Raw genomic sequence first — 27,584 nt, 5'->3', positions numbered from 1 at the left:
AATACCCTTAAGTTACTTATTAGAAAATCTGTTATTTACATTAAATAAATACGTATTCATTATGTCTGCATGCCAATAAAACAAGCGACTGTAGATTTCAAAATGGAACACGGACAAATTCCCTGGTAGTACCTTGCATATTTGCAGACCTACAATTTGTGGGTTGTTCTAAAAACATGTATAAAGCTTTTCTAGTATGTTAATCTCTTGTAACTTGAGCCTAATCCGTTACACGATAAGCTCTACCACTTCAAATGAGTAGGCTATTTGAATTTTAAACACACTGTTGAACTTTTGTGAGTGTTAAAATATGTGCGTGCTAAAAATAAATTCAGTATTAGATTACATTTTCAAAATTTGAAAATTGTTCATTTTTTTTCATTAATTCCTTTGTTTGAATGATGTTAATTGTTCGTAAGTCCTATCTTACTTCTTACTAATGTTTAAATGCAAAAGTTTACATGGATGGACTTTTGTTAGAGTTTGTAGCATAAACTGCTGATCGCAGCTCGATGGCTTAGATGTAGAGGATAGCCTGGAAGAACTTATAGGCTATTTACTATTTTTTTAATTCAATGAACGGAGTCGCGGTAAATGTTAGAATTTATAAATCTTTTAAAATATATAACTAATTTTTCTTCGATTACTCATTGAAGAGTCGTCAATAAATTTCAAACGATCCATCAGCTTTATGCCTCATTAAGCAGAGATTGAAATTAAAAGTTATTTTATTTTCTTCTTAAGTTTGTCCGACGGAATTTTCTCTTGAGTTATCTTAAATTCTTTAGAAATTAATAAGAAACGTATTTTACTTGAATTCAAATAACAGAGGTAAAAATGTTTCTATTCAATTACCTATTTGCTCTTGTAGATGAATAGTCAAATGTCGAGAAAATTTAGTTGTAAAGCCTGACGACAGTTAAGATACAAACCAAAAATCTCAAATCCTAAGCCCGAATCTTCTTTTTAACTCTATAATTAATTCAAACCGAGAGTTAAAAAAACTAAAGTATAGAATAATTTTAATATTCGCGTTGAAAAGTTGTCGTCGGTACGTAGCGTCACGTTTTCAACGACGCCGTAAAGAAGCAATTAATTTGAATAAACACGACCCGAAAAAGACAAAAAAACGAGACTGTTACTTAAATGTTCCATTTGAAATTCTCTCTTTGTGTTATCGTTATGCGATCGTTAATGGCGTTTTAATATCTCTTTGGCACCTCGTTGGGAGTTCCCCGTATCATTTTACAAATGCTATTTGAATACCAAATTTTATGACTGCAACAGTCCCGTCCAGAGATCTTACATTACCCTCTAAAAATAGCAAATGTCCTTAAGGAGAATAAAAATCTATAACATCTAATATGCCAAGAAAACATTTCTTTAATCAAAGTACTTGTGTGTAACTCGCAAAGACTAATCTTTGAGAGCTACGTTGTTTATAAATAAAATCCAAGACGCAGTTCATGATACAGCTATACATTTAATAAACTGAAAACACACGACTAAAAAGGATAACTCGCGTCATTCCAAAAATAAACGCCATCCACACGATTGCGAGCAAAAAGACGCGGCATCCGCGCATCGGGTTTAGATGGCACAGCTGCTCTGTTCCAGAGGTATCGATTGCAAAAAGTACACTCAGAGTTAGAGCGCTGTGCACACAGGCCCTTGTTAACGGTTAGAGTTACGATGTTTTTCCGAGGCTTTAGGCGCCTCGTATCGCTTCGAATCGTTTGCCATTTGTCTATCAGATACAAAGATGTAGAAATATCAACTATGTAGAAATATAAAGAATTTGAGATTACTTCATCATTATCTATAACCTGCCCTTGTCCTTTAAAGAGAGTGGGCACAGTATGTTCAACTTTCCATACTTCTATATCAGCTATCATATCTCAAGACTTCTTAAGCATATCCTCTTTCACAAAATCCATCCATACTTTCTTCGCCCTTCCTTTAACTTTGTAGCCATTGACATTACCATATAAGATTACTTATGGAATTCAAACCCAACATTTTCCAATCTAATTGTTTCATTCCCAAAATTTTGTTCAACACTGCCTTCAACGGTGATGTTTTCTGTAAAATTGTGAAGGATTAACAGTTCGTCCGGCGCAAGTATCACAGAAGGGTAATTCATATTTTAAAACCTCTTATTTCAATACAATTTTAGTGCAACACTGCCTTTATTTTCCCCTCTCTAGATTCAACCAAGAGCAACAAGAGGAACTCGTTACTGCGACGGATTACTTGGAATCGCGGCGCACTGGAATTTAGACCAATTGTTCATTTCTTATTTTGTACATAAAATTTACATGACCTATGTTCTGAAAGTTATTTTTCAGTAGAATCAGAACTTGATAAAATGCACAATAATTAGAAAAAGCGATAGTCATTAAGTTAATTTGAGACAAATAAATGTCTGTTCCTTTATGATAAAGTTAAAGAAATGTAAATAAAGTCGAAGTCACTTTTTAGAAGTTACACAGAAAGTATTCAAGATGTTGTTTTCAACAAAAGATCGCGTTCTTTTGTTTATGCGGTGAGTTTTGAAGAATACAACTCTATAACAGAGAACGTTACATTTCACAATGGTATATTTAGAATTTAAGCTCTCCAAAATTAAAACGAAAGTACTGACAGCTTGTCAACCGCCAACCTTATTTTTGTGACGCTAGTCTAATAAGCGTTGACAGTTTTGGGGGGCCATTTTTACTCTAGTTCTAAACACGCTCATTAGGCTTAGGAATTTATTCAATAAATTTTCGGGTAGCTGATATAGCATCAATTTCCTATATAGATTGAAACATACAGCTCGCAGTTGGTCCCTTGAGTTGTCTTATATTAAATTGCTGTATAGTTTAATGCTGCTGTATGTTATAATTTATTTAAAATCAACACACTGGAAGCTACGATTATCATAATAGTTAACGAGATAATTTAGAGTGGAGAGCTTCCTCGGCATCGTCCGGATGTTTACCGCGCGGGCCGCGAGCACGTGGCGCGGACAGAAATAACAGCCCGGATAAGTGCGCGTGCCCGAAAACGAATGCACGTGAGATGCTGTTCGGTGATTAGTCTTGAGATAATTGTACAAACTATTAATAAACAAATAAAAGTCCAATATATCACAATACACGTTAGGAATCACACGATATAAAACTGGAAGCTTGACAATTGAGGTGCTAGATAAGATAGTGAAGTAAGGTTTGAAAAAAAAAAAATTTGACACTATATACAAAAAACCAATACGTGCAGAAAATATATCCACATCTTACTACTTGTCACCGTGCAATGGTAATTTTATGTAAAGTAACCGCTTTTAAATTCGTAGCTATGCAGAACTGCTCAGTTGGATTTGCAGTCGACGCAAAACTATTTCTCGGTTTAGCTTTATAAATACTGCAAACTGCTCATAAACATTTACTACATTCGATTTGAATGTGTTAGTTAATTTTGTACGTAATTTTAAGGAAATGATTTTTATTATCGGTTGAATAAAAACCATTAACCGAAATCGGACTTTGTTCAAAAGGCTTTTGCTTTTAAAGTTATGGATTAATATGTTGTTCCCTTTTGATTTTTACTCCACTTATCTTCAATACTTCAAATACCATTCTATCTCTTCCAAACGCTTATAAGATTTGTATTTCGAATGTTTTCAAGTATATCACTCAAAATATTCTTTCTTCTCTATGACAAATGAAAATAAAGCTAATAGTGAATAGACAGCAATAAACACGAACAGATCATCTCTGATTTAAACGCTGAAAATAATACACCAATGAGATCATTGAAAACATTCAAAATTAAAAACATAATTGAGACATCTGTAGTTGTAACAGAACATAGAACAGTAACGAATTAAATCGTATAATTTACAAGCCTATGTGAAGTGTTCGACTGTTAGTTTTACAGTATCTCTGTTATGTTCTCCCCTCTGCTTCGCAATCTGTAATATTTCGGTACTAGATGGGTGCGACAGTTTGGAATCGGTCCAGTCGCGCGCGCGCCGTTTAGGTTGCGTATAGTGATCAGTGTAGCCCGGTCTCATAACAAAAATATGCGTGATGAAAAAATTTTTCATAGATTACATAAAAGTGATCGGAATTGAGACAATAATTCTCAGTTTAAGTGCAGTTCGAAGGTGTGCTAGAAATGTGTTTGTTGGATTATGAAAGTGTTGATTGCTTTGATTGTGTTAAATGATTTTTTGAACTGTGATTTGAATATTTTTAGTGAAAACGCACGTGCACGTGAATTAAAAGTACAAAGAAAAACAAAACTGTATTATAGATTTTAGCAGTATTAAAATTGATCTGGACATTTTGTAAAAATCTATTTCAAACATAAACAATTTATAGTCATTACGAAAATTTCACTCCGGAATATTTCCCGAATGTCGTGTAAGGATCAAGCGTGACTCACGTCCACGTCCAACGGCAATAAAACCAAAGAGCAAAACGAAACAATAAAATCCATACTATTCTGAGACCGTGGACTGAAAAGCGAGCAATTCGACGGACATAAACAAAATGGCTTCGACCCGGCACGCGACACCATTTATGCACCACAGTATGTTTATTTTTGTTGCTGTCTCTTTCATACTGCCGATGGTGAACGAAGGCGATGCAAAGGTATACGACAACACGAGAAACTTCGCGAATGAGGAGAAGAGGTTGACAAGAGAATATCACCTGCGGCAAGGAGCACTGCGTGGACTGATAGTGAAACCGGGCCGGCAGTACGATCTGCAGCAAGTGGAAATGTTCTTAGGTATACCCTATGCCGCTGCTCCGGTTGGATCCTTAAGGTTCATGCCTCCAGGTAACTTATTAAATATACTTATAAACATTCAAAAATATTATCATCACAGAAGTTATGAAGTGAGACCAATTGTTCAAAATCCAATATAGATTTGATGGAGAAGGACAGATAGTAGCACGCGTGATATCCTCTTTATGCGTGTCTCCACCTTCTGTTAAGAGTAGGCAACGGATCTGCAATTGCGGATGTCTACGTGCTCGTGCACTTGCTTCTCCAATTTTGTGAATTCAGGTGACTGTTTGCTTATTTGCCACCTGGGAAATTAAAAAAAATAACAGTGTCACGAGCACTCACACTCCGTTTTATTTCGTAGAGGCTTTGCTTCATATTTGCTTTGTAGTTACATGGAAATTCAATAAAATTGAAACCAAATAAAAACACAATAAAAGTTCAGTTCACCAACACGTACTGCAACATTAATGAAACCATTAGAATACAAAATAAAAAATCCTAAGTAAATAAGAAGCAACCGAGTACAATATTCTTCAGCACGTTTAAGAAATAAAGGGTAAAGAATTAAACATTTAATAATGCTTAAAATAATGAAAGTATATTTAGTAAAAGTCGTTTGGACTAGACACCAAAAAAAAATTAACATACAGATGAAAAGTAAACTCAGACCTCTGAATAATAATGGCATTGGAATTGTAAAATACGCCTGATTTTTTGTGTGAAATAGACTTTGTTTTTCACAAAATTGTATAACATTAAAAAATTAATGAGACTTTGAAAGAAATATTTACTTTCATAACACTTTTAGGAGTAACAACTGAAAAAAATGCTATTGAAGATTTTCAATTTCACGGCCACGATGCTATAACAATAACCTTTGTATATATTATTAGTATATTCATATTATAAAAAGCAGGTGCATTTTACTTCTTGTAATTTCATAAACACATGATTAACCATAACATACTTTACAAGGATTATAATGATTATTAAAACTTTATTATTATTATTTAATAATTCAAAATAAATACAAACGTTAGTCATTTATATTGTTTTTATTAGAAACTTCTATTGAGCTTCATCGTGCATACTTTAGTGTATATCTAGCGACCAGAGAAGTCTGCCTTGAGTTAATCTGTTGGTTTCTTTACTACAGAAAGTTCTGCTATTCAAATATGATCTTTATTAGCACAGTAATAAGGTAAGAATTACAGTGTCATAAATTTTGTTGCAGTAAGTGCGCCGCCCTGGTCAGGTGTAAAAATGGCCACTCGTTTCGCGCCAGTATGTCCTCAATCATTGCCAGTGATAAAAAAAGGAGATCCTCCGTCACTAGGAAGACAGAACTACATGAACAAATTGAAGCAATTCCTGAAAGAGGAATCAGAAGACTGTTTGTATTTGAATATTTATGTTCCGTATAGAGGTAAGCGTTTTTTTTAAATATTTATTAACCAAAAAGTTGTTTTCTAGCCATCTTAATAACGTTTTTTCTACTGTATTCACATTTTATCAAATTTAGATCAGACTAACTTTCGCCCGCGACTTCGTCCGCGTGGAATTAAAAAAAAACAGAAGTGATTTGCCTATGTGTTCTTCCAGACTATCCTCTACGTCTATGCTAAATTTCATAGAGGCTACAAACTCTAACAAGCATATATCCATCCATCTAAACTTTCGCTTTTATAATGTTAAGTTAGATGTCATATTTTAATTCACGTACTTCTTACGGATATCTTTAACATAAGCTATCCATTATTTTCTTGGTCTTCTATCTTTGTTATGTAGTGCACTAAATACCAGGTTCTACAACCTACTTATACCAGTTTAAATTAAGTTAAAGTTTGTTAAGCTTTATTAATATATCTGTAGAATTACTACATTGCATTTTCATGTTGTTTCAAAACGTTAGTAAGTAAATGCAGCTCACACTGAAGGCTCGTCAAACATTCCGAAGTAGGTCATTTGGTGAAAATAAATGCTACATGCAAGTCACTCGCTCTATTAAAACGTCTCGTACATTTGCTTGAAATTCAAGCATCCTAATAAGCCATGTTCTGGTGAAAAATTTGCATAAATTCGCAACGAATGAAACTTATTTAAAAATGCTACGCTTCATTTTTATTTCAACAAAATGTATGATATTTTATTACCACAAAGACGTGAGGGAAATAAAATTATCAACGTACTTTTAAGTAAAATTTATATTACTGACAGTTTTAGTATAGCTTGTCATCTATATCTACACTAAAGTTACAAAGAAGTAAGATTTGTATTTTTATATGTATTGAAACAATTGAAAAACTACTAGGCAGATTATAAAAATTCTTTCACCGTTAGAAAGGTAATTTATCTGTGAGTACATTTTACTATTTTTTTTTAATTTCACGGGGACGAACTCGCGAGCAACAATTAATGCATTGATAAAAAGATATTCAAATAATAAAAAAAATCCCTACACACTCGTTAGTAACAAGCAAAAACAAAAGGTATAACAAATTAAATTTTATCAATAAATCTTTCTTGTTGTTTATTTGTTTACCTTTTTTAATTTAGATGCAAATATTTCAACCATTCCTGGCATCGCTAATGTTTTTTGTATTGGACAAACAAAGCTATAAAAAACAGTGCGATGGATCCGGCAACCCAATTTCTAGAGTAAATACACGCCAATCAATCTTTCTGTTGTTCCACCGAAACTCTATTTCTTAAAATAGAATAAATATTTATGCTGTAAATAAGGTATGAAGTGAATTATTTTCTTTCACCTCAGTTTTATTAAAGAACCTTTCTTAAATTGCTTCGTAGCCTGGATACTTAAGATATTCTTAAATTTCCGAATCCTGAATTAAGAACATTTACTAGATTTCTATAGCATTTTAGTCTTCATTAGAAATTATTGTTATATTTGGAACAGAAAACTTTCAGAAAATCCTCAATTCTGACATCTTACTAATATGCGAAAGTTTAGGTGGATGGATGTTTGTTGCCTTAACCGCTGAACGGATCTCAATGAAATTTGGCACAGACATAGAGCATAGTCACAGAGGTTAATTTTTATCCCGAAAATAGTGACGGCTCCCGTAGGATTCATTACTTTTAAAATAATTACTTTAGTTCCAAAACAAAACATCGAATTATCTTTTATCCTGATAAGAATAAAATACATTCATTCAAAACTGCTCTGGTAATCCAAATGATAGTGTCAGGCAATGTAATAAACAAAATCCTTAAAACAAAAGACTAAAAGCCTGTCCCACAACTAGCTGATACATGCCTTAAAATGACGTCACTGTCAGCTAAGGTAACAAAATCCGATATTTCATCACATATTATACACGTTGGATTGTTATCAGAGAATTTGCAATTTAGTGGGACAGGCCTTTAGTACTACTATAAAGAGAAAATGACGTCATAGACTACTAATCCGTATGGCAATTTAGTTCAGAAATACTTAAAGAACATTTTCACCAGAGATGCTAGATATTTATATGATTTTTTAAGCCTGTCACCAAACTGTAGTACACATGCCAACGACTGTCAACAACGAACCATGATCCCTAAATCTAAAATTAGTATCGGACTAGAAAACTTTGGCGTTATTAAATGAAACGTTTTACCACAAAACATTTATTAGTTGTTTATAAAGTTTCATTAATATATTAGTAGATGAAGTATGTTTGTTTCTTACTAAATAAGAGGACAGATTCTTAGGGCTTGTCCCCACAAATTGTAAATTGTCTAATAAATAATAAACAAATAAAATAAATAAAAACCTCTTTATTGCCATCCAAGGATACACACAGAGTTGTACAAAATAAAAAAAAACATACGTAAAAAAATTGTAACAGATGGCAAAAGGGGAAGGCTCAGCTTAGCCGATACTGGTTGAGATCCAGTGTCGAGCTGGTTTTCAGCCACCCCCCTTCCCATGATGTAAAAGGGAGCGTAGATAGTCGGAGGTCGCTGTACACTAGTAATAAAATAAGCTTAATAACCATAGCAATTGTAATAACAAACCAATGTGTAAAACATGTGATGGAAATATCGAATTTGGTTCCCTGATCTGACAGTGACGTCATTTTTAAGCTGTCCGAGCCTCTATCAGCTATTGGTGGGACAGGCCCTTAAAATTTTTAATCGGATAAAGATAGATTCAATACTTAAAAAGCAACTATTGGTTTTTTGTGTTTACTAAAAGTGACATCGATTCTAAGTACTTTTGTATGTATTGATATAACTCAAAAAACTACGTTATCAATGAGTACATAGTACATAGGCTATACTTTTTATCTTCTTTTTATTTTAAGCGGACGAAGTCGCGAGCAACAGCTAGTCTTAAAAAACGTAAAAAATTAAGTAATGTTGCAGTTAATACTTTCCTAAAATATTAAATGTTATCTAAAAGAAATATGAAGAAAAACGTAAAGACCTAAAGAAAGTTGTACTGTCCAACTTGATGTAAACTTGGAGAATTCTGAACGTTCATTATTTTATCTAAACAGCCAATCCAACTTTGTAATGAAGTACAACTTTCATGTTTTAGCTTAAATATTATGGAACAAAACTCTTTCAGTCAGGTGTCTAAATATACTTATCTATCTTCGTTACTCGTATATTGAGATTACTTATGCTATTATTTCGACCTATTTAACTTAATTATTCTTGCCTGCAAATTCTACTTAATGGTTTAAAAAACATTACTAAGTTACACCTTGTCCATCCCCATAACAGATATTTACATTATCTGTGCTAATTGCAGAAAAGTTTAACCGTTTTTGAGTTAGTTGATAACAAAGGTAGTTTCTCCTTTGACAGATCCACCTTTTTTTCGGGTATCGGGGGAATCTTCGAAAGATACCCTGTCTTTTTTATAAAATTTATAAGTGACTGGTGGATTAATCTACTAATCAATCCAATAGGAAACAACAATTTAAACATATAAATCTATTTAACACTAGCTGTTGCTTGTGATTTCGTCCGCGTAATAATAAAAAATACAGCCTATGTTACTCACAGATAAATTACCTTTAAAATCGACGCAATAGTATTTGTTTTATTTCAATACATACATATATACAAATCTTTCCTCTTAGTATTACTCCATAATATTAATATACATGTACTTTTTGTGAAATGACGTTAATATTTGGTTCACTACGTAGGTATATCTGAATACCATCTGGTACCATTAATTACAAACAGCGCATGTCAAAGTTGCTATTTTACCGCCAACTGCTCTACATCGTTATTTAAACGGAGAATTGAGATTGAACTAATTGACAGTACGCTTTGTATATATTTAGAGTAACGCTTGTTGTACACAGCGAAAGCGAAGCCGAAGCGAAACTTAAAGTACACGAAATACGTATGAACATGTTAACTCTGTGCATTCCAATTCAATTTACGACTTTATAGCAGATATGATGAAGATATAAAAAAAATAAGAAACAGATCACGATATATTTATCTATCTTATAATGAGGCTTTAGGTTAGCGTAATTTTAATAGTATTCAAATAAGAAAATTTATTCTATTATGAGTTTTTTAATTAAATAAAGTAAAGCGAATTCCACACCCACGTGTGGGCAAACGACTTCTAGAGAATGAGGGCACGTCCACCGCATTATTAGTGTCAGTTGGCAGATGTGATAATTCTGGAAATAATTCACAGATTTGCAGGTAAAATTTCCTAAAGCTAAAGACTTACAAAAAACATAGCCTTGGTTTATTAAAAATCATTTTACCTTCGATCTATAAAACCCTTTGGTATGTATTATTACCGGGATAAAAGTATTAAAATAAAAATGCATAAAGAAAAGCCGACCAAAGTCGTTAAAGTTTAAAATTTCTAGATATTTTTTTCCATTCTGATTCGATACGCATACTTCAAAGCGAAACGGCCACACAACCGCTAGACTATAGTCAAGTTATTTAAATTCTCTAAAGATAAATAGCCGTGTGTTCCTTTATTAAACCACTTACAAAACGTGTTAAAAGCGACACATCTATTTTCGCTCGTGTTGAGAATTTGGACACACGACCGCGACGGAAACGTTTATAAATAGTTACAGTAACATGTGAATCTATGCGCTGGCGCCACCGAAATCGTTAACACTACTATATTTATGACATATATCAAATATTATAGTTGTTCCCAGCGATGAAACGATGATAGATATTAACTACCACTAAGATAAATTACATCGTAAATTTTACATTTTCTTAATAGTGTATAATTCTAGTCTGTGTCTCAGCATCGTTGGCTAAAGTCTAGTAAATCTAGTATTAAGGTTTTTTTTTATACTATAAAGTGGCAAACGAGCAAGCGGCCATCTGAAACCGATGAAATGGCGAAGCGACCGCTGGCTATTGACATCCGCAATTGCAGATGCGTGGACTACTCTTAAATGACGGAGGAGTCGCACATAAAGAGGATATTTGCCCTTCCTATTTGTTTCCTCCACAAAATCCGCTTTTCCTTCCCATCCTTACCTCTTAAGAAAAGGGTGGAAAAGGAAAGGGATTAAATTTAAAGTAGAGTAAGGACTCTTATAAGGACTATATGAACTGTTGGCGTTGACTTTATTTTCTAACGAGCTGTTCTCGTGCCATTTCATCAGCATAAAACTATTTTATTGTTTACATGTATCAAATTGTGAATTGCAAATGTCTAAATGGCAATCTTGCTTCCTTAATATTGGCAGCAACTTATGGTCTCTTTCCCACATTAGGATTTTTATCCAAATATTTACCTTCTACGTTTAATGGCGTTAAAATATGTAGCCTAAAGCATGACGTAAGTGTAGGGCTTTTAATTAAAAAAAGAATTATTCAAAAATATGCTGTGATTGCTGATATCTTAGGCCACAAAGAAGTGTGTGTTTACGTTTAATTATAATAGTATAGATTTAAAACTTAAATTTTACAACATTGCGTAACACCAGCCATTATAAATGTTATAAAATTACTGGTATGTTTTAATGGTTATATTTGTCGTTTCACTATTAACTCCTCATATTATTTACATGTAATATTATTTATTCCAGTAGCACAAAATAATTCAATATATCATGCAAGTTGAATCGAATCCAAAAGGTAGGTCGGAAGTTAGCCATAAATCGTATATGGAAGCGAATTTTCTATTTAGCCGCCCGCGTACAATGGGAGCTTTGAACAAAAGCTTAGTTACAATAAAAGCTATCGGCAAAGCGTGCCTTTCAATTGTTATTGTTTTCACAAAACGTAAACTTTTTCAATTTCAACTACTGATACGTGCACGTGTTTACATTAATCGAACGTTAAACACCTTTACTTTATTAACTAGTTATACCCGTGGGTTCATCCGCATGATAACAAATACAAAACCTTTAAACAATATAAAACCTTCATTTTATTGTTTACATTTGTCAATTGCAAATTACAGATACGGTAACCATAATAACCTTGCCTCCTTAATGTTGGCAGCTTGTAGTTTAAGGTCTCTTACCCACATGTATTTTTTTTTCAATTAATTTACCCACTAAGTTTAATAGCGTGAAAATATATAGCTGAAAACATGTCGGAGTGTAGGGCTTTTTATTAAAGAAATTCAAAAATGTGCTGTGATTACTGACATCCTACGCCACAAAGTAGTGTGGATTTACGCTTTATTATATCAATAGGTAAATAACTGTAAATTATAACATTATCTTGTAAGTTATAAAACGATTTATCTGTTTGACCCTGATCAGGATTTCTCACTTAGAATAGAACTCCTGATTCGTCGTACTTTGTATTAAGAAAGTAAGAATAATATTCTTTTATTGACTAGTAAGGGAATGAAATACTTAGTTTTATATCTGCCTTAATTTTCAAGGTTTCTTAAAAGTTATTTTTCTCAATAATCCTCAAAAGCAAAGATTATATTAAAGTTTTTAATTTAACAGTGGTAGAGCCCGCTTTAACATCTTCGCACGAATGGACCGACTCGCCCGGTGTTATACCTCGACCACACAGAAAACAGGCGTGAAGTGGGAGCAATTTCGCGTTTCGTCTGATGAGTGTGGTGGTGGAGGCCTAATTTTGGTTCCTTTTCCATTCTACTCTTTTCTTAAGAGGGACGGATGGGAAGGAAAAGTGGATTTGACGGTGGAGGAGACGCATAGGAAGAGGAGATATCCTCTTTATTTGCGTCTCCTTCCACCGTCGATTGAGGGTAGGCAACACATCTGCAATTGCGGATGTCTATGGGCGGCGGTCGCTACGCCAATTTGGCGGTTTCAAGTGGCCGCTTGCTCGTTTGCCACCTTGTAATATAAAATAAAAGTTTTTGCTTGATCTCATATCATACGAACATTCGTAATGAAAAATTCGTAAGGGAAAATTTGTTAACCCTATAAATTAAGATAATTTACAAAAGCATTGGTCTAATAAGATTCTTTAGCGTTGGCTTTATTTAATTCCAACAATTTGGTAAAAGTACAGGATAAAGTTATAAACTGTAGCGATATCGCAACAAAGTTGAGCAATAATGTCTTAATAGTCCTGGGAAATGCCTCCAGCTCGTTCGCGTTATTACTTTCATATTTATAAGTAAATAATTATTGCTCTTGTATCGTTACGACTTATGCAGTTAAATAACACATTAATTTTATTAATTCTAAGACGATTTTTTGGTTCTTTTAACAAATGCAAATGTTTTTAAAGGGAAAACTTAGCACATATTTTAAATAGCGCGTATTGAACATGAAATTCAATACAGTTAGAATAATAGACAGTAGAATAAAATACTATTAACGATTAATAATAATTTATTTCACAATAAACACAATGCGTCTAAAATATTAGCAATTACAAAGCTTACGTAGTCAGTGTCGACGGCTGCAGTTGTTAATGTATTTCTGGAGCGTTCTGCCTGCGACAGCTCATATCTAGCAGTAAGGCTCGCACCACATCCTCATTTATTGATCTTAATTTTTGATAGCTTCGGTTGTTTCGTGTTATTTTATTATCTAACTTGCACCACTCACAAGGATCTCTCGTTGGTTCTACCTTTTTAGGAACAGTTTTGTAATACTCGTTAAAATCATCTAAATTGAAATTAGACAGTTGGTCATCTCCCCCTACGACGGTATCGCAAAATCCTTGTCCCAACGCAATAGCGAGGAATACTACAGTTACTGCCATCTTTACACTGTTGAGAACAGATAGGCCTCGAATATGCTGGGACCTCGACTGTCCACGTTTATATACTGGAGTAGAGAATAAATCTGGTGACTTAATCGGATATTATTTAAATGAGCAATAATAAAACATTGTATAAAGATTAATGTATTATATTTGTATATTTTCGTTTATTGGTACATTCATACATATATGCGTATATAATAGACATACGTATTAGTTCATGAATAATATTTATCTATAGACTGTCAGATAGGATATGAATGAGTTAAAATTAAATTGCACGTAATCTTAAAAATAATTGAACCGATTATCTATTTTTCTAGCAAATGATCTTACACTATTTGCGCTTTGTTTTATTTTTTTAAAAACATTTATATATGTCAATATGCTGCCAATAAATTATCAGATGACTTCATACACAGAAATAAACATAACCGTTGAATATCAAATCTTTGCATCCCAATTTGTAAATTCAATCTTTACATAGTAACCAAAATCTCTGTTAAAAATTCCATATTTCTAATTCCAGTAATGTGCGAGCTTTTTGGTAAGGTACCCTTATTATTTAGATCGCGACATCTTCAAAATTATATAACACTAGCTGTTGCTCGCGACTTAGCCCGCGTTAAATTAAAAAATTATAGAAAATATAGCCTATGTTACTCACAGATAAATTACCTCTCTGATGGTGAAAGAATTTTTGAAATTGGTCCAGTAGTTTTTACGTGAATCAATACATACAACAATACAAATCTTTCCTCTTTATAATATTAGTACAGATTAAAATCGTACTAATCCCACGAGTTTCATTACGTGTATAAAATCATAGGAATTTGGGTTTACAATGAATATCATCAGTTTAAATATGTCTTCGTAGTATTGGATTCCAACCAGCTTTTTGTTTTTATTAAAACATGTTTCCGGTACGGGTTATATATTTAGTACCACGTTTTGGTGCCAAATATAAACGAATTATTAAATAATTTTGGATATAAATAATCCGTTTTTTTTTAAATAAATATTGAAACTTTTTAAAAAAGCGACCTCTTTTGGTTAATTCTGAGAATTAGTTGCAAAACTAATATCTGGAACAAAATATTTGCAATAGTTTCTTTTTAATCAACAGATGGCGCTTACATGAAAAACGAATCATTTTTGTAATCTTGTTCATATTGAATTATTAGTATATTATTTGATCAATTTTCCAAAAAAATGTTTTATTCTAAATTATTCGGAAATTTTAAATGCTCTACGATATTTAAAAAATGCCAAATACTCCGCCTGCTATGACTATGTTTTAAGATGTAGGGAAGATTATTAAAATAAAACCCGCCATCTATGGACATACAGATACATCATGAAAACGGTATTTGTCTACTCAACAAAAGCTTCGAACAGATCATAGATGGCGTAAGTATTGCATTTGGTTCTCGTTTATTTAAAATTTTATTACAAAATTGTATTGGTATTGGTACAATACACATATTTTAACCTAAAAAGGTTAAAAAAATAACAATGTTTTTATCAAGTTCGTAAAATTTCTATAATGTTCTACCCGAAGTTTTGTATGGGAAAAACATTTTAATGTATTCCGAAACTTTTTATTTAAAACGCATATTGATTTTCAAAAATGTACTAAACAACAATAAAGAATGAATTGAATTGAATCAAAGCAGATTTAGTCGGGAACCATTGTTATATCAAACAAGAACTATAATTACGAGTGTTGAATCTCATTCAGATCATGCTTTGATCTTCTCTAAACAATCACAAAATGCATTAGCAAGGAATCCTTTTAAGTCGTGTAATTATAGACAATGGCTTCATTACATTACATATTTGTGTTTGTTTCTTTTTAATAATATTGTAGTATAATTAAAAAGAATAAAGCAGAGAACAAAAAAAATATATTTATTTTAATACTACGGTATTTCTCTAGTTTAATATTAGGGCTGCTACCACGGTTTTATGAGTGCATATTCTGGTTTTATTTTGATATCGACGTCTTTATTGAAAAGTGAATAATATAAACAAGTCAATGGATTTCCTTAATTCGTTTTCTGGTCAAAGCTTACTCACTTGGTATCCCTAAATACGATTGAATGACATAATTTGTTGATATTGTTTAACCAATCTCAATCATTATTAAGGTTCGCCAACGTATAATCAAATATTTATAGAAGACAAACATTGGAGCAAAGTTCATCAAGCATTCCGACTATCGGACGGTCTGTGAAACTTCTCCACTTTGCAACCGATACAAATAGCGGTCAATTTACTTCGCCGCTAAATTTACCTCATAAGAAACGTTTTCCGGCCAAATGGAGGGACCGTAATAGATGCCCGTAATGGAGGCTCCCCATTTATTTGACTTATGCCAACTCAGCTCTTACATGAGCAAACTTACATCATCTAACTTTCATTTACTTAGTTCCTAACTTGGACAATTTATTTTATATCGAGAAAAACTTTTATGTGCTAGAATATACACGTTTTTTGACTTTCCAAACTTATATCTTTTGTTTTAACATGAAAATCTTAATATCCTTTACAGAACAAAAATCAAAGAAATTTCCTGTGCTGGTGTTCATACACGGCGACTCATTTGAATGGAGTTCGGGGAACCCATACGACGGCAGAATATTGGCCGCATACGGCAATATAATGGTTATAACTGTCAACTATCGTCTTGGAATACTAGGTAAGTAATAAGTATATCATAAACGTAAATTATAACCGTAGCTTCGAATGCTAAAACTATAAAAGACGCATTATCGTTGTCCTCAAATTTGTATCCTAAACAAGAACAATATTACTGTGACCTTATTCGTTGTGTTTATGAAATTCTTTGACATCTCAGACAATCTCAAACATCATACGTACTCAGAAGTATAGTTTTGAAACATTCCAACAGTCCTCGGCGGCTTTTCAAAACCAGGTCGACTTAGGGTCGAAGAAGGTCGTTAGAAGCGAGCCTACCATTTTTTTTATAACATAAGGTGGCAAACGAGCAAGCGGCCACTCGAATCCGCCAAAATGACGAAACGACCGCTGCTCATAGACATCCGCAATTGGAGATGCTTTGCCTACCCTTATCCGACGGAGGAGGAGACGCACATAAAGAGGATATTTCCCCTGCCTATGCATCTCCTCCACTGTCAAATCCACTTCCCTTTCCCATCCTCGCCTTATAAGAAAAGGACTTAAATTAGGTCTCCGGCACCACACTCATCAGACGAATCACGGAATTGCTTCCATTTCACGCCGGTCTTCTGTGTGGTCGTGGTATTACACCGGGCGTGCCGGGCCTGCAGTGCTAAGATTTTAAAGCGGGCACTACCACTGTAAAATTTTTCCATTTTCTTAAATGCCGGCAACGCATCTAGTTCCCCTAGTGTTGCGAATGTTCATAGGTGTCGTTGACTTCATCTATGTTCCCTCCGCTCGTTTAACCTCTTTTGTTATAAAAATTTCTCATTGATATTGTGAGATACTACAATTCTTTTAATAACTATTTTAACAGAATTCTAAAAAATCTATCTTGATGTCAACGAGTGATATTAAGTCATTTCCAGGCTTTGTAAAGCCAAGTCTGACAGAGCACGAGTACGGCAACAACGGCTTGCTGGACCAGCTGGCGGCGCTCAAGTGGATCAAGGATAATATTGAGGACCTGAGCGGTGACCCTGAATCCGTCACGCTGATGGGGCACGGCACCGGCGCCGCCTGCGTCAACTTCCTTATGTTATCGCCCATCTCTAACGGTATTGTGATTCATACTTGGTTAACTGCTACTTTCTGCTACTTCCAATAACTATTTCAAATCTTTCATTTGTTATCTAAGCTGTATGAATGAATAACGAATTGTGACATTTGTATTCATGTAACAAATTTCAAACAGTGAAAATTAAATATTCACAACTGCAACTAACATGAGTACGCTGATAGAATAGTTCACATTTCAAAAGAACGGTATGTTATAATTACTGACGGTGAAGGAAAACATCGTGATGCCTCCACATATCGGCGAAGAAATTCAAAGATACGCGTGAAGTCAACGGCACAGCGCGTTTGACTACGACCTAGTTAGGATTATACCCAACCGTCACCCCGCTCTGTCCCCACGTGAGAATAAAAAGTTTCATACGTCACACCTTTTAATCCCACTATCACCAATAAGGTGACAGATGGAACCGTTATGAAATAAAATACGATAGGCTCCGAACCGAGTGGGGACGTATAGTTAGCTGGTGATAATGATGATACTATAATTAGAATGTTTCCTCCAACAGCATTGTTCCACCGAGCTATACTGATGTCGGGGTCAGCGCTGTCCGACTGGGCGATGACGCGCGACCCCGCGCAGTACACGCTGCAGGTCGCGCAGGGTCTCGGCTGCAACCCCTCCTCCAAGCACATGATGAACTGCTTGCAGAACAAACCGTAAGTACAACACTATCTTAAAATCGTTTTTAAATCATTTTGCAAACAAAAAAGTAATTATTATAGGAAAATTGTTAAAAATAGGTATATGGTATCGGGGACTTATCTGTAGAACTATTCGAGATCTACAATTCCTTCATACATCATTTTTATATACCTCTAACGGTTTAGGCAGTATAATCCGAGAAAAGTATATTTTAGTGAATTTTTAACACCGGTGTCCAGAAATACGCTATTTATTAATGGATCCTAAATATTAGTAGTAATAAAATATAGCCTATGTTACTCACAGATAAATTACCTTTCTAATGGTGAAAGAATTTTTAAAATCGGCCCAGTACTTTTTATGTGCAACAAATACAAATTTAAATATAAATCTTTCCTATTATAATATTAGTACAGATATAGATTATCACTATGTTTTTCTTCGATGTAATTAAGTATGTCAAATAAACGGACTTATGACACCCGAATATCAAACACATTGGTAAATCTTTAGACCTTTGGATAAGGATGGGAATCTTTGGACCTGACACAAGTCCAAATAATCACCGTATTCATCAAAGAGATATAACATTTATTTCATCATATTCGTTTTTATAGTTCGATAGAATATGCTTTGTAACATCGTAACGTAACTATAAGAATCAGAGCTCGACATAAATTATGCATTAGCCGAACACTCCGCCTTCCTTTGTGATAAGATTTGTGAGACATTACAGCTACGTATAAATTTTGGATGTACATAATTTGTTCATTGTATCTGAGAAAAAAAATATTCTACTCTATCTCATTTAGAAGTCTTTAAAGTTAAGGAGAAATAATTATAAGATGAAAACAGTCAACCCAATCGTCAGTGTCATGTCCTAAGTATTTTTAACTTAGGGCTGGTTCAAACTTGAGTGTTCCCGTGACCCAGCCATCGGCGGACAGGAGGAACACCGCTGGGTTTTTAGTGGGTGTTCCGGCCACGTCTGTTCTTTTTGGCCGGCGAGTCCCACATATCCCCGCTCTGGCAACGGGGGGGATGCGTAAAGGCATTTTCCCAGCGAAAAAAAAAATGCTGGTTCAAACTTGGCTGGGAAGTAGACTGAGTGCAGCTCCATCTATTTATTTTTGTTATACACATCACCAATGTTGAATTATATTTGAATAGTTTTCTTTGACAAGACTTTGTTTCAGTTTGTCGGATATAAAGAAAGTCCAAATCCTGGCTCGAGAATTCGAAACGCCTCTCGGTCCGACCGTCGCCGGATATTTCGTGCCCAATGAGCCGGAGAAAACAATGGAATCATTTCCCAATTTACTAAGCAAGTGAGAATTATTACTTTTTCTTCGTTGTTTCATTTTAATAATACGCAGCGGTCGGAATTAATTTTACCAAGAAGTTTTCTCTTAGTTTAAAAATGTTATTATAATGGCATGTTTGTATAAAGATTTAAATATTAAAATTAAATGGCATTCTAAATTCGAAATAGAAATAATCCAATAATTCCAAATATACTTTTTCAGATATCAGTTACTAAGTGGTGTAACGGAATTAGAGAGCTACCATGACTTTGGAGTCATAGAATTAGACTCTGGAATTTTAGAAAATCAAAGAGATGATTTTATAAAGAAATACATGAAAGTTACTTTCGAAGGCGCTGAAGAAGATGCAGTTAAAGATATACTGAAACAGTAAGTGGTATTTTATATTACGAGCGGATTGCTTAATTCAATTCCGAAGGTAGATCATAGACAACGAGGTAATAGGTTAATTATCCTCCATTGTGGGTGTGGATATGTCGGACATAATTAAATAACAATTGCGTAACATCAGAAACCCTTCAGTATTTAGTGAAAACTGCACCAGATTGCAAAGATTTACAGAGAATCACCAATTCACTTTATACGTCCGCACAACAGAAGCGCATTGCTCGACCGTCTAATGACAGCTGACTATCTTTGTTCGCCGCCATGACATTTATTCGGGGTTGCCCGTTCAAAAAAACTACTACCAATTCAAAACACTTTCAAATGTGGTCAGCACTCAAAATTATTATTTCATAATAATTTTAATTCTACGAATTAATAATCACTTCGCATCATTACATTTATTACTAACTAGATTACACCCGCGACTCGGTCCGCGTGGAATTAAAAGAAAAAAGTTAGTAGGTTATGTGTTCTTCCAGACTATCCTCTACAGCTACACCAAATTTCATCAAAATCCGTTCAGCTTTTTACACTACAAACTCCATCCATCTTTCTTTTTAACTTTCGCATTTATATTAGTTTGAAAGTATGATTATTAAGACAAAGTAAGTTGAAATCAAAAGTATATTTTCGTCTTTCGTGTAGATATTCCAGGTCAAAAGCGGACCCGCAACGCTGGAATGTGGACAGGAACCGTGACGTCATACTGGACTTGTTCAGCGACGCGAGAACTTTAGCTCCTATGATCAGTTTTGCGAATTACCAATCCAAAGCTAATCGACAATCCTACTTCTTTGTGTTTGGACACAATTCAATAAGTACTGAATACGCAGCGGTAAGTTACTATTTTAATATTGTCAGCATTAAGAACGGACGCATTTTGACTAAACAATCGGAAAACTGTTGTGATTGTCGATTGTTTCGCAGTCAACTGTTTAGTTGCACAACTAAACATCGAGTAGTGTACCTCCATATAAGCTCATAGGTATACGAGACAAAACAGTTGTGCGATAGTTTAGTCAAAGATGCACGCTCTAAAATGAAGGAGATTAAATTTTTGATAATCATCATCATCATCATCATCACCAGCTCACTATACGTCCCCACCGAGGGGCTCGGAGCCTACCCTAATACGGGGTGACTAGGCCATAGTAAACCACGCTGGCCGATGTTTTCCTTCACCGTAAGAACGTCGGGTAAATTATGTACATATGAAAATTCGTAAAACCGAAAATCACATTGGTACGGCGGGATTCGAACCCAAGACCTGTAGATTACAAGTCAAGTGTTCAAACCACTGAGCCACCGACGCTCCGTTTGGTAATCAGTTACCTATAAAAAAAAGGTTCTATGATAAGGTATTTAAAGGGTAATTGTCTCTATTTCTACCATAAATAATTATCTGTTTTACAAAGTATTTGACATTCCACGTCTTTACAGAGGTAAATTTAAGCACACTAATATTATAAATATGAAAGTTTAGATGGATGGATGTTTGTTAAAATTTGTAGCCTAAACGGCTGAATGGATCTCAGATGACATTTGGCATAGACGTAGAGGATAGTCTTGAAGAACACATAGGCTACTCATATTTGTTTTTTTATTCCACGCGGACGGAATCGCGGGTGAAAGCTACTTAGAAAAAATGTGAGAAAACCTACCACTTAATGTCGATAGTTCACTTCATGTTACCTTTTCACCTCATTAAATGAACAAATTAAAAAAGATGCTCAAACTTGTAAATCATATATTTATTAATTCGTCATTAAAATATCAATTTCACGTCAGTTTATAGTCCACTTGAATTAATCAGTTCATCTCGAGAGCGCCATTAACCTGATTAATATTTATATCTATTGAAAATATTTATGAATACTTTCATTAGTAGAAAATATCCGCAATTCATATTTATTTCGAAATATATTTTTCAAATATTTACACCACATTTAATCATGCCTACTTGTTTTGTTTCATTTGCCCGTTTTAAATTAAAAGCTAGATTTTTTTAGATTACTTTTTAAATTCAACATATTTAAAAGTTAATTTTTAAATAAATTAATAAATAAAACATTATTTTTTGACCAAAAAATCACAAAAAAAAACAAAATTCACAAAACATATTAATGAAAAAAAATCTTGACCAAAAGGATAAGGCTCAGCTGATGCGGTCTCCAAATTGTCACTGAAGACCGCGCTGGTTTTCAGCCGCCCCTTAATTACTATTACATAGTTAAGTTCAGATTAAGTATATGATACAGGGGTAGTTGAGATATAAGCCATCATTGCACTTGTGTGTATTGTTGTGTAAGCTTTTGTGCGTTTGTGTGTGCGATGAAGAAAATAAACATATTAGGACATATATAATATACATACATACATACATAGTGTTTTCATTTTAAAAGAATAAAACCAATACTTATATAGTCATTTGTAGGACCTCTTTTAGTCAATATTTATTTTGTCGAGTTTAATGTTGTTTTAATAAACAACACAATATAGACAATAAAGTATATTTTTATGATGTAAAAGTAACTTATCTTTTGTAAATGATATTTCAGCTAAACAAGAGCGTTCACGGAGAAGAAATGCCGTACGTCCTGGGAATCCCGCTCGGAGGAGCCAACTCACATTTCCACACTGAGTACACTCCGCAGGAGAAGTTGCTTAGCGAGGTTGTTATGAGATTGTGGACCAACTTTGTTAAAAACGGGTAAATATTCAGAGACGTTTAGCAAAAAAAAAAATAACGTAGTTACTTGTAGAATTATAAATAGTAGAATATTTTGAGCAAAAAGTAATGAAAGCAACAAATAAGGTTATTTATTAATGTTATAAATGCGAACGTTTAGATGCGTAGATATTTGTTAGAGTTTGTAGCCTAAACTGCTAAACGGACCGTATAGTATGGAAGATGTAGGCTACATGTTTTTATTAATTCCACGCAGACGGAGTCGCGGACAAAAACTAGTTAATTTATATTTCTCAATTAAATACCTAACTGATCTGTCTCTAATTACACAGATCACCAAACACACAGAGCGTTAATGAATATTATTCTCTGGATCGAAAGCAATGGTTGCATTATAACGTTGAATGGCCGGAGTACACGGAAGCACAGCAGCCGTATTTAAAACTAGGTAATTTTCATTTTAAAGTACGTGAAATTTTACTAAATACCACAATTATTCTCTCAATTGCATGTATCCTCTTGTTATGTATTTACAGACATTCCACCTTCAATAAGCAGTTCGTACAGAAAAAACTTCACCAAATTTTGGCTAGAAACGTTACCCAACAAAGCAAGAAGATACGTCATCGACCCGTTGTTTGAGTACACACCGAAACCTACTACAGCGAAACCTAAAACTACCCATAGGATTATAGGTATCAGTACAATTTTAGAAATTAAAAACCAATTTAAGTGAGCCTTTGATTTTAATACTTTACTTTTTTTCAGATCCAATAAGAAAAATATGGTCACCACAAATAAGTAATCCGCCGTACTATTCCACTTCTTATGGTAAAATACGGCCGTTTTCTCAGCCGGAACACAGACCAGATACGAATATGATATATCGAGAAATACAGTCAATAAAAACGCCATCCAGGCCCATTCCACCCGGTCTAATGGAAAAAGTCACTCACAATACTTATTCGACGACCGCTAAGCCGACATTAAACAACATGCCCGTAAAAACTTCCAGCGCGACCGTAACTCTTATTGTTACATTGGGAATTCTTTTCTTAGCTGTTAATGTCGGAATATGTGCCGTGTTGTATTTCAAAAAGCGAAGAATTAGATTGCGTGAAAGGACATATGAAACAACTCGACATTCTCGAGCTGATATTGGTGAAGTCGATGTTATCGGACAAAAGTGTTCCAAAGACGACAAAAGTGCACTTCAAACGCTTAAAAACAGTTGTAGCGTTATCAAGACTATTGGTCTTAATAAAATGAGAGGCAGCACAAACAGTAAGAAAAATAAAAAGAAACCAGAACCTTGTAAAACTCCGAAATCCGATGATTCTGGAGGTTTCCGTGAAAGATTTCAATTAAGAAGACATTTGTCTACTAGTACTTTGGACGCGAATACTAAAGTTAGAGATTGGATAACCAACGAAGTTATGCATAGATGTTCTCCGAATATTCTAAGAAAATCTGAGGAATTTGATACTGGTAAAAGCATAAATGTTAGAATACCATTCACAAGATCTGAAGAATTACTATCAGATGGCAAAAAGAACAATAAAGATAGTTTAAATATAGGTGACAATGTCCCAACGAAGAATTTGTTGTCCAAAAATTACCGTACGGATAAAACTAAAACTTCAGAAAAAACTACGTCTACGTCTGCGTTAGGTTCACACTCGTCAATAGGTAGTAATAAACAGTCATCTGTTAGTAAACATACTGCAAAATCAAATGATTCACTAAAAAGTAAAGGAACTGAAAGTATCAAATCGAAAAAAGTTTCTGTAGCAATTGACGCTACTCCTGCCGCAAGGACAAGTTCTGTTTTAAAACAAGAACCTATAGAATTTTCTAAATCACTCGATTATACGATGGATGATACAAAACAAAATAAACTACAAAGATCAAAAACTGAAGGAGATTTCAAAGATGAAAGAAAGGAAAACGAAAATAAGACTTTTACTAATGTGGTTACACTATCATTAAAACAAGAAACGCCGCTAAAAATATCACATAAACATTCGTCGTCTGATCCCGTTACAGATGTAAACTACGAGTTATTGATGAGGGAGAAAATGAATTTGGGATCTAACATACTTGATATTCTACCTCCGGTTACGTTTAGAAACAACATAAACGTTACTTCAAAAGATGAAGTTCACTTAGAACCGTTATCACCTGAGGAATCGCTAATGATTATAAAAAGAAGAAATTTCCCGAAAGTCTTACCAGATTTTCCGAAAGCACAAAAAAGACTATCATTACAACCTACGAATCTGCAAACGTTTCGAAATTATCAAGGAAATTCAGAAAGTGTTTTTGAAAAACCAAAAGTACCGCCGCAACCACCTCCTCGTACTACAACATTAGAACGACGACTTGCATATCAAAATTCTAAGCCCTTCTCTTCTTTTGGTATAAAATCAAACACAAATTGTGATTCAAAACCATCACAAAATTATGAAAATATAGAATCCCTTTCATCATGTTACGATAACCTTAAAACTACGAAAAAATCCTTCGAAAGTACTTACGGTATAATTGAACACGCTGACCATAGACGGGAATACCCAAAAGTAATTATAGCTTCTAGTGATATTCCTAGTAATTCTGATAACAAAATTCTAATACAACCTTCTCATAGTCAAGTTGAAATATCCACCAATGTACCACGAGTTAGGTTACCCGATGATTTCCATTCTCACACAACTGGTTCTGTTAAATCATTCTCATCGACATATTCAGACGAAAATATTGAAGACGACGATGAATTTCTAGATGACCTCGCTGAAGATAAACTTATACAAGAATTAGTAGGAGGAGTGGAATCACCTACCAATTCAGTTACATTAGATTCCAAAGGACCAGAAACAGTATTCGAAAAAAGACTTGAAATTGTACCTGTGAAATTAAATACAGTACAGGTGATGCCTAAAGAAGATTACATTTGTGTGTCAGATTTCTTTCTACCCGGTATTAATGATACAGAGAGAACGGCACAAATTAAACCTAATTTTAGTTTAAACAAGCTTCAGCAACGTAGTGAAAGTATTAATAAGCCTATGGAAAAAGCTATTAAAGTGAAACAAAAAAAGACAATCAATCCGACTGTAATTTTAAACAAAACTTTAAAGGGTTGTAAAAGTGACAGTGTTAAAAATGAAACAAGTACAAAATTAGAACATTCAAATTCAGGATCTTCTAACGACACAGAGACAAGTACTGGCACTGTAAAGAAAGTTGATTTAAAATAACCTTTTACAAAACAAAAATTCTGCACTGTTAATATTCCTCAAGTATATAAAATGTTATCTGTACTTTTTTTTTCATAAGCGCTTGACTAAACTATCGCACAACTGTTTAGTCTCGCTTCCTATGAGCTTGTATGGAGGTATTCGATTTTTAGTTATGCAACTAAACAGTTGGTTGCGAAACAATCGACAATCGACAGTTGAGCGATAGTTTAGTCAAAGGTGTCAGCGTTTTTTGTACATTTATGACTAGAGATTTATTAAAGGTGATTATGTAATGCATTTATTAAATAAACACATTTATATTCCATTTCATTTACTATGTTTATCCTGTTTTTTTATAGTTCAGTTCAGTTTCTTGCCTACGGCACTCCCTTAGCGGATTAGGCCATGTAGGCTATAGATTTAGGAACTCAAGTGTCAAGAATTCCTTTTAATGAACGTTTTTATACTAATAGTGTAAAGAGGAAAGATTTGTATTTTTATATGCATGGAAATAACTCAAAAACTACTGGGCCGATTTCAAAAACTCTTTCACCATTAGAAATGTAATTTATCTGTGTGTAACATAGGCTATATCTTTTAATATTTTGTAACATCACGGGGACGAAGTCACGGGCAATAGCTCGTTAATTACACCCTTGGATTTTCAAAGTAAATATATTTTATTATTACATACGTTACATAATTAAGCTTCTTTATGTGATCATTTTATGTAACAGTATAAAACACAAAATTATGATACACATAAAAGCGATCGTAATAATTTATGGTTACAGCTTATCGTAAGGTTGTAAGCATGTTATGGTTCTTTCATTTTATATGTATTTAAGGTATAAAGTTACAACCATAGAAATTACACGCACATTTTTGGTATATCTTGTGTTAAGAGATAGAAGAGTGTATATGTAACAATAGATTTATAGGAGTTGCCAGTCTTCGATAGCATAATTTTTTAATCCCTAACCTAAAAAACATATTTTAGATCAGAGACTATGGTAAAATCTAAACTTACATAAAAATTTATATATAAATCTAAAATATAAAATATTGTTTAATCCTTGTCAACACTACAATTATGATTAAAAAAAAAAGTGATTAAACACAAAATAATGAGAAACGTAACTAATGAAATGAAAAAAAAGAAAAATAAATATTTAAAATTAGCGTTGCAATGCTGACTGGATTGGGTCCTCGCTCAGGTATAATTGCTGGATGCTCCTATTGAAGTACCAGCGCTGATCTTCGCGAGAACCCTTGGGATCACCCACACGTCAGTAGTAGCAGTGGATACGTAGAAATTATCACATACATATGAGTAAAAAATAAAATGAAAGAAAAAAATCGTACATAAACATGTTATGAAAAAAAAATGTATACAAAACTACAACACGGATTAAAAGAGTCATTATTGGAATAACACAAAAAAGAATGTGCGCATAATATGTCAACTGTTTTAAATATCATATCTATATTACAACATATATTCCTAATTTAAAAACAATAAACTAGTTAACTTAACTACAAAACAATTAAACTCAATTGTAACA

At 33.7% G+C, this 27,584-nt stretch overlaps 1 protein-coding gene across 1 annotated transcript; it reads left to right on the top strand.

Moving 5' to 3' along the window:
* Positions 1–4,046: 4,046 nt before the first annotated feature.
* On the top strand, positions 4,047–26,123 carry LOC106111262. Its single transcript, XM_013293287.1, has 12 exons — positions 4,047–4,830; positions 6,017–6,208; positions 16,505–16,651; positions 17,526–17,714; positions 18,243–18,393; positions 19,576–19,707; positions 19,906–20,073; positions 20,737–20,926; positions 22,650–22,801; positions 23,113–23,228; positions 23,317–23,475; positions 23,549–26,123. The coding sequence occupies exons 1-12, from the start codon at positions 4,539–4,541 to the stop codon at positions 26,035–26,037; spliced, it is 4,377 nt and encodes a 1,458-aa protein (XP_013148741.1). The 5' UTR covers positions 4,047–4,538; the 3' UTR covers positions 26,038–26,123.
* The last annotated feature ends 1,461 nt before the right edge of the window (positions 26,124–27,584 follow it).

The sequence above is a fragment of the Papilio polytes genome, unplaced genomic scaffold, assembly GCF_000836215.1.
Source record: "Papilio polytes unplaced genomic scaffold, Ppol_1.0 DF824180.1, whole genome shotgun sequence".
NCBI classification, from domain to species: domain Eukaryota; kingdom Metazoa; phylum Arthropoda; class Insecta; order Lepidoptera; family Papilionidae; genus Papilio; species Papilio polytes.
This window is presented reverse-complemented; position numbering and strand designations above follow the sequence as displayed.

Coding starts and splice junctions, on each gene's coding strand:
- LOC106111262 (XM_013293287.1), top strand. CDS start 4,539: ATGGCTTCGACCCGGCACGCGACACCATTTATGCACCACAGTATGTTT. Junction 17,715..18,242: donor GTTATCGCCCATCTCTAACG/GTATTGTGATTC, acceptor TTCCTCCAACAG/CATTGTTCCACCGAGCTATA. Junction 20,074..20,736: donor GTTAAAGATATACTGAAACA/GTAAGTGGTATT, acceptor TCTTTCGTGTAG/ATATTCCAGGTCAAAAGCGG.